This window comes from Ailuropoda melanoleuca, chromosome 9 (assembly GCF_002007445.2).
Source record: "Ailuropoda melanoleuca isolate Jingjing chromosome 9, ASM200744v2, whole genome shotgun sequence".
NCBI classification, from domain to species: domain Eukaryota; kingdom Metazoa; phylum Chordata; class Mammalia; order Carnivora; family Ursidae; genus Ailuropoda; species Ailuropoda melanoleuca.
The window spans coordinates 66607871-66616919 of record NC_048226.1 but is presented as its reverse complement, the minus strand read 5'-3'; the positions used below and the strand labels follow the sequence as shown (position 1 = coordinate 66616919).

The following is a 9049-nucleotide window of genomic DNA, read 5'->3' as shown; positions in this document are numbered from 1 at the left end:
CTGGCTCCGCCTACTATGCGGGGGCCGCGGCTGGCTCCGCCCACTCTCCCAGGAAGGCGGCCGGCGGCCGGCGGCCGAGGGGCGGGGCGGGCCGGGAGGAGCCGCGCTCCCGAGCGGGAGGGGGATCCGCCGCGGAGTTACGGGAAAGTTGGTCCGAGTTCCTGGAGTTTCCCCCTGTGGTTCCCGGGGCTCGGCCGGCCGGTGCTCCGGCTCCTCTTCTCCCTCCGGCCTTCACCACCCACCACGTCCCTCCTGTCCCCGGCCGCCATGGAGCAGCCGCCAGCGCCCAAGAGGTAACGAACCCTAGGAGCCGGGAGAAGGAGAGAGGCGGCGCCCGCGGCCGCGGGCGGGGGCGGCGGGGGCGGCTTAGGCCTCTGGACCGCGACCCCCGTCAGCGACTGTCGGGCCCGGGCCGGGCGCGCCGGGCGTCGGCGGGCAGTTCCGAGCGCCGGGCCGCGTCTGTCCACAGGCGGAGGGGGCCGCGGGGAGGCCGAGCCGAGCCTCTCCCGCGAGCCGGGCCTGGCGGCGTGGAAAGTCTCTGGGCAGCGCCGGGCTCCCCGCGGCCGGACTCCCGGGCCGGCGGACTTTTCCCTCCTGGCAAGTTCACGAAGCCCGGAGATGCAAAACTGGGAAATAAATTAGGCTGCTTACAGCCGTGGAGGCGTTCTTGTCAAATGTTTTTCATAATACTGCCTTTTATTTGAGAAGGCGGGTTATTTATTAACAGCTTAAGGAATTCAATATTAATAGCTACACAGTGTGTAAAACTTGTAGATACACTGCACTGACAGGTGTTCCTCCCCGACCCCCCTCAAGTTCAAAAGTATTTATGGATGCAAGACAGTAGGAATCTTAAATTAGAACCCCTCCCCCGTATAGTTTTTGTTTTTCTTTTAGCATATAAAAATAGTGATGTTTTGGTATTTACTATTAGTTTATATTTAATCTTTCATATATTGGAAGAGCAAGAGTACACCAGTAGATGCTTTTAAAGTAGTATTTGAAATGGTCGAGCTAAATCAAGTCTGTCCATAGATACCAGTTCATAATGTGCATTTTTTTCTCCCAAGAATGAATCAACATCAGTTAACTGGTGTTGTTTAAAGCATTTAATCTCAGTCTTTCGTTTTTTGTGAAATAAGAGTACTAATCTCTCTCCCGGAGAGTGCTGTTGTGAAGATTAAGGAGTTCTAGTGTTCTGATACTTTGAGATCTTCAGATGAAAGGTGATATATTCATTAACATAGGATAATTAAAAAGGTAGGAACTTCATGAACTGTTGTGAATTGTGTGACTAGACATGTGAGCCTTGAGGCCTGGAAACCATCTGTTCAGGTGAAAAAAGGGGGGGCTTGTGGAGGGGTTTCCAAAAGAGACCTGCTAACAGAGCTTTGATAGTTTTTTTATCTGGTATTTTGCGTTGAATTCTAGTATTGAGTAGGGCACCCAGTTTTAATACCATAGAAAAAAATTGGAAACTTTTTTTTCTTTTCTATTTTGGAAGTACTATAAGGGGGCACCTCTGAGATAATGCCCTAAGGCCAATTCGAACAACTCCAAATTGACGTAGAAGTGCTATCTGTTCCTTAGCTCTAAGTTATCAGAGTTTCTTTATAGGTGTAAGAGACCCCTTGGCCTTGCAGGAACGCTAGAAAACCTAGAGGGGTTAGGGGGAGACGTGGGTGGTATATATAACCATTCCATGTCATTTATACTTTTCACAATGATGCTTGCACATCCAACAGGCTTATTTTTAGTTTTCTTCAAAAAGACTTATGTTGATCCAGGAAGGCTTTTCTGAAAAGCAAGATATATGACAGTAACCCCATATGTTCGAATATCACTTAAAACTTTTTCATAGCATTTTCATTTTCATAATAGCAACCCTATTAAGTAGGTTGGATCACAGGTATCAATCCTGTTTTGTAGCTGAGGACACTGAAAGAGTTTGCCACATGGAAGGCTGTGACAGGGATAACTGACAGTGAGATTTTGTGTTCTCCCTATTGATCCTTACCTTCTAATGATAAAATATAGATGCTGTTTTTGAGGTCATTTTGTTTGCCAGGAACTTTACATATATATATATATATATATATATATATATATATTCCTTTATTTTATTGTCCTAAGAAACAGGAATTCTGGCTCTGCAGCTTACTATGCTAGTTCTAAATTTAATTTCTTCATCTGTAAAGTGTGTTGTGAGGATTAAAATAGGTCATGTGTAAAGCACTTAGCACAGTGCTCTATACTGTGTTGAGTGATGTTAAATGTTGTTAGCTTATTCTTTGCTTATTCCGTGAAACTCAGAGAGGTTCAATAATTTGGTCAAGTGGGGGAAATGCCAGAACCCTGCGTCGGATTGGCTGCAAAGGCTGTGCACCCTCTCACACTGTACACAGTGATACCTCTTTTTAAAAAGTCACTTTCTTAGCCTTCCATGATGTGATGGTCATTTCTTTGTACAATCCTGTGTCCCTCTGCTTGTTCTTTTCCTAATCCCTGTAAGAATGTCACTTTGCTTTTCTGCTTTGAGTAGCACTTCCTTAGGGCTTAGACGTTTTTACATGGTCACATTTATGTTGCTGATGCGCAAGTCAGTATGACCAGCAGCTCCTGTTCAGTTGGTGTATTTGATTTTTTCATGTAGATCCACTCTTTCATTATTCCATCTAGTTTGTCACTAAGTCCTATTGAATTCTCCATCAAAAAGTCTGGATTCATTTTCTTTTCTTTCTTTTTTTTTTTTTTAAAGATTTTATTTATTTATTCAACAGAGATAGAGACAGCCAGCGAGAGAGGGAACACAAGCAGGGGGAGTGGGAGAGGAAGAAGCAGGCTCATAGCAGAAGAGCCTGATGTGGGTCGATCCCATAACGCCGGGATCACGCCCTGAGCCGAAGGCAGACGCTTAACCGCTGTGCCACTCAGGCGCCCCTGGATTCATTTTCTTTTCCCTTTTTCATTTTTGATACAATTACCGCATTCCTGGGTTTTATGACCCTCATCCTTGATTTACAGCAGTGTCTTCCAACTAGGTACTTTAATGCAGTGGTTTCAAAAAACTTTCAGCAGCAGAAAGGTTCTGTTTGGAGTAGGGGCAGGGCACTAGGACCTGGTTCTCAGTGCCTTACCTCCTGTTCCCCTTTTGCTGCCCTATAGAACCTCCTAATGATCCATAGGACACTGCTTTAGTTCAACCTGCAGATGACTTCTGATTTGTTAAAAACATCACTTCCCACCATGCTATTATTCCTTTAAATTTTTTTTTTTTTTTTTTGGATTGGGGCACACTACTTAGTACCCAAGACCCCTCTCACTTGGTCTCAGATTTAATCCCCAGGCTTTTGTTACTCTTTCTCCAAGATGAATCTGTCCTCCTGAAGTTTCCCTTTTGTTTTTTATTTAGGTTGTAGGTCATGGGTACTCCCAGCTTTGCCTTTGTTCATGCTTTTCCTTTAGAGAAGTTTGTGTTAGTTTTTTGCTAGTAATCTATGTTTTATTCTTCCTTCAAGGCCTGCTTCGTAAGGTATCTTGTTTGAGTGCTTTCTAGCCTAAGGTATTTCTCTGTATTCCTAATATAATGTCCATTTGAGTATATGCCATCTTCATATTGTTCTTTTTTCAGTTATAAAATTTTAGATATTCAAAAGATAATGGGGGCTAATTTAATAAGTACTTGTGTATCACATTACCCAGCTTTAGAAATAAAATATTGCGAATATAGTTGAATTTCCCTAAGTATATCTCTTTCCAGTTGCATTCCCTCCCTATCCGCCAAAGGATTGTCACTGTCCTGAATTGAGTATTTGTTATTCCCATACCATAGTGTCTTTATATTTTTTCATGCTGTTCATATATATCTGACCTAGTGTTAGGCTTGGGTGTTCGTGCTACTTTTGCTCTTTGGTATCATTCTTGTCCTCTGGAAGTTGGAGATTCCACTGTGCAGCCAGATCTAAGAATCGTGACTGTAGGATCTGGAAGACCATTTCTACCTCACATCATTGATTTGGTCTCACCAACAAGGCTGCGTTAAATGTAGGCAATAGATGTGATCACCTATAGTCACTGACTTGCAGTATCAGAATAGCTTTTAGATTCCCCAGCTTTCCTTAACAGGTCTGTCACAGAGGTCTTCATAAGTCCTTAATGAAAATGAAGTCCCTCTGGGAATGGAAGTCCATTAAATGGTTCTTAATTATTAGTGTTTTGGTAAGTTGAGTTTTTCAGATTTCTTTGTAGAGGAACTGCCAGCTGAAAGAAAAATGACCACACAATAGGTAAGTTTTAAGAGAGAGAAGAGGAAATGATCAAAACATGAGATCTTCACTGAGTGGAACATTCACAAAGGGGTGGGTTTCTGTGATAGGTGGTGGGTAGTATGAAAACTCTGGTTGCTTGAAGATAGGTAGTTATATAGATATTATTTGTTAAAGAGAGGCCAGAATATCATTGCTGAAGAGATAGACTTTACCAGACAGGCCTTGTTAAAATTAAAATTCATTAAGGTATACTTGGAGAAAATAGTTGATGTGGAACAGTGAAAACACTGGAAGGATAATAAGAAGGGAATAAGTTCCTGAAATTTACTCTTGAGACAGATAAGGAAAGTTCTTTGATTTAAGCCGTGGCTGGATTCTTTGCAATTTTTTTTCTTTTTTTTATAGTTTGAAAAGGTAGTTGGGGGAAGTATAGTTGAAGATTCAAGTTAACATGTAAGGGTTACAAAGTGCATTCACACAAATGAAAAGTGAAGGTAAGAAAACAATTAATTCCTAGGGGAAGTGTTGATATGAACAAATGAAGTTATCAGTCAGAAGATAGATTATTAGGAAATGAAAAAGCGAAAGTAAAAGGATGAGGATATAGAAGGGTAAAGTAGAAGGTATTTATAGATTCCTCAGCATGAAAAGCCCATATCAACCTGTAGTATCAGTAGCCCTGACCTTAGACCAGAAATTGGGAATGCAGATAAACAGACAGCCAGAAACTACCAGCTCTTAGAATTGAGTTGTGTGGGACTAAGCAACAAACCAGACAAGCAGATAGTAGGGTACGATGAAAATCAGGAAGACATTGCAATGAGAAGAGGTGTGGGCTTTATTTTATGTCTATATTAACTGATTCATATGCCCTTGGAATCAGAATTCTGTGGTTATTATTGGAGAGATTCACACTTGGGGACCTAGAGTTTTCTTTGAGAAGATGACCTGAGGACTGTTACAAAACAAAGGCAGCAGGCTCAGGTTATAGTAGGCCCTGAGGGAAGCTCCCAACTTCAGAGGCAGGCAAGGGGAGGAGGTTCTCAGTATTTCAAAGGGCAAGAAAAGAATCAAGCAAACAGGAGCATCCTTTTGCATTACTAACTTGGTCCCTAAAACATATCTGTTCTCCTTTTGGCTTTTCTTGGTTAATTGGGGGTGGCACCAACTTCTTTAGAATTGATTTAGGCCCTTTAGGGGCGCCTGGGTGGTGCAGTCCTTAAGCGTCTGCCTTCAGCTAAGGGCGTGATCCCGGCATTCTGGGATTGGGATCGAGTCCCACATCAGGCTCTTCCGCTATAAGCCTGCTTCTTCCTCTCCCACTCCCCCTGCTTGTGTTCCCTCTCTCGCTGGCTGTCTCTCTCTCTGTCAAATAAATAAATACATCTTAAAAAAAAAAAAGAATTGATTTAGGCCCTTTAGATGGGAATGGTCAGTTGGCTCTTCCTGAAGACTGGGGGGATGACAGTAACATCTGGAGTGGGTCCAGGTGAGCAAACTTCAGTTGCACATTAAGACAGGAGATAAACTCAGTCTTTAGTCAACCCGAGGCAGAGATTAATTTATCTTTTGTTCTTTAAGGGACTGAGATATAGCATATGTTAGTGCTAAAGAATTTGTTAGAAATGTAAAGAAAAAGGTAAACATATATTAAACACAGTTAGCTAGGTTGAAATTTGGTTTTCGAAGTAAGTTAAATGCTCATTCCAGAAGTGTGTATCAATAAAACTTTAATAATAAAAGGTTTAAATTGAGTATTTCTTATTTGGATTGTAAGGGTGCTTTGATTTGGATTCAAAGTTCTTTGAATTTAATTTTTCTGGTTTTGAAGAAGTCTGTGTTGAACTCAAGGTACCATTGCTTCAGGCCATCATATATTAGTGGCTCTCAGAAAATTAAAAGAAATATTAATGGTAAAACCCAGTACAGACCCGCATACATATAAAATTAAAACAGCAGTTTCACACCATGTACTATGTGGGATGTTTTTGGTATTTTTCTGTTTTCTGTTATTTTCTGTTTCATTGAAAAACTGCTGGTCATGATCCACCAAATTATTTTCATGACCTACTAATGGGTTGTGATCTGCAGTTTGAAAAAACATTGTCGACATATGTAGTAGTGACAGTCAAGAAACTGTCTTCATTTCAAACTCTATCCTAATACTCAAAAGCTCGATGATGGCAATACCAGAGGTATCCCGACAGTGTAAGCCTACCTACTTATACATACAATAGGATAGAGGTGAAGGGAAGAAAGGAAGCTATTATTGAAAAATGACAGTATTTTGACAGTATCAGGGCAGTACATAGGCCCCGAATGAAGTATGGGAAAATGGAAAATGATGATCTATGATGTCTGACAGAGTTCACAAAAGAATATGTACTACAAAAGTGTTGCTTTGAGGCAAAGGCTCATGTGCCTTCTAGTGTAGAATGACCCTGTGCAAAGCTTTAATTATGATTGCCTCCACTTCTGACTCCCTCCCAGCTCCACCCTTTCTAAGTACCAAAGGTCTCTAGGTTTTTCTGCCGAAGAGAAAATTTATACTGATAGAAACTTTCTTTTTTATTTGTACCAAGCCCCTTTTTTGTTGTGATTTTATTTGAATTGCCTCATATATTATGATTATTCTAATTTCAATTCTTAGCTCTTGGAACAGATTCTATATTTGAAATGTCTTATTACAACTGTTTTTTCCAAATAGAGTCTAAAACTGAATAAATGAAAGTAACAAATATGTAAATAGACATGTATGAATATTAAAATAAGTGCATTGTTTGCATGCCATGAATATTAAGGTACAGATTACCTTGAACTTCTTTAAACAATACTAAAGGATATATCTTACAAAATGACTTTATAGCAAAAAGAGAATTACAGAAAACTGTTAATATTGCTGGTAATTAATATAGGGGTACATGTGATAGTATATGTGGGTTCTGAATTAGTCTATAAATTTTATATATCAGGTGCACCTGGTTGGCTCAGTTGGTTAAGTGTCTGTCTTAGGCAGAGATCATGATTCCTAGGTCCTGGGATTGAGTCTCTCGTTGGGCTCCCTGCTCAGTGGGGAGTCTCCTTCTTCCTCTCCCTCTCCCTGCCCCCCACTTGTGCTTTCTTGCTATCTCTCTCTCTCTCTCTCAAATAAATAAATGAAATCTTTAAACAAAACGAAACAAAACAAAATTTTATATGATATCACACGTCTTAGTAAAGAGGTCAAATAGAGTAACATTTTCAGATAGTTCCGGATAATCTTGATATAAATATTAGTATCTTGGTGTATACACACACACACACACACACTCTTTCTTTCTTAGAAAATTGGGGAGATTGTTGAGCATATGGGTTTCCAAGGATGAGGTAGTTTTTATTTTCAAAATATGGAATGTTACTCTCTGTCCAGATCATTTTTCATTTTTAGGATTTTTGATTTTCTGAAATCATGGGACCTAGAGTCCTATAGTTGGAAAGGAATGCAAGTTAAAATTATTTTTGTAATTTGGGTGAACCTTTTACATATTTGAGGAAAACATGAATTAAAGATAATAGGCAGCTAATTTCCTTGACTCTTTCTCTCTGGAGCCAGATGATCTTTCCTGAACCTGCTGAGTTGCCCCATTCTCCTGTTTCTTTTTAAAAAACTGGCTTTCTAAACCGTAAGAGACTTTTTTTTTTTAAAAGATTTTATTTATTTATTTATTCGACAGAGATAGAGACAGCCAGTGAGAGAGGAACACAAGCAGGGGGAGTGGGAGAGGAAGAAGCAGGCTCATAGTGGAGGAGCCTGATGTGGGGCTCGAACCCGTAACGCCGGGATCACGCCCTGAGTTGAAGGCAGACGCTTAACCGCTGTGCCACCCAGGTGCCCCTAAACCATAAGAGACTCTTAATGATAGAGAACAAACTGAGGGTTGATGGAGGGAGGTGTGTGGGGGATGGGCTAAATGGGTGATGGGTATTAAGGAGAGCACTTGTTATGATGAGTACTGGGTGTTGTATGTAAGTGATGAGTCACTAAATTCTACTCCTGAAACCAATATTACACTATGTTTACTAACTAGAATTTAAATAAAAACTTGGAAGAAAAAAAAATTGGCTTTGTTTACTCACTGATCATTGCTCATGCCAGAAATTAGATGTCAACCTTGAGTTCATTCATTTGCTCATTTATTCATATATTCCACAATTATTAACTAACTGCCTTTCAAATGCTAGGTGCTGGGTACATTGTTGAACGAAGCAGTTCAGGATTTTGATCTCAGAGAACATACACTCTAGTTGGAGCTTGAACTATGAAGGATAGAAGTAGCACATTACTGATAGAGAAAAATGGTGGAACCTGTTTAATAGGGCAGTTGGACAGAGCTTCTCTGAGAAGGTAATACTGTGACATGGGTTGAGAGTAGCTGGAAAGAGTATTCCTGGCAGAGGGAAAGCTGTGAGAAGGCCTAGAGGTGGGAAAGAGCATAGTGTGTGGGAGGAATTGAAACGAGGCCACTGTGGCTGGATTATAAAATGGGAGAAAGTGGTTGGAGATGAGGTCAGAGAGATGGGCAGGGATTCAGTGATGCAGGCCATGGAAAGGAATTTGGATGTGAGAGTGCACTGGGCTGCCATTAAATAGTTTTAAGCAGAATTGTATGCAGTTTATGTTTTAAAAGATCATTCGGGTTGCTTTGGGTAGAACAGGTTGTAGAGGGTTAAGAATAAAAGCAGGGGAACAAGTTGGGAGGCCATGACAATAGTTCATGGTTAGATGGTGGAGTCAGTGGAGA

The 9049-nt window shown here is 40.8% G+C and overlaps 1 protein-coding gene across 1 annotated transcript in view; it reads left to right on the top strand.

Annotated features, from left to right (window-relative positions):
* The window catches only part of STK3 (serine/threonine kinase 3), a 261084-nt gene continuing 252035 nt past the window's right edge, over positions 1-9049 (top strand). Inside the window, exon 1 of the mRNA XM_034668361.1 lies at positions 1-293. Within this exon, the coding sequence (XP_034524252.1) occupies positions 16-293 (278 nt within the window). The 5' untranslated portion in view covers positions 1-15. The remainder of the gene's footprint in view (positions 294-9049) is intronic.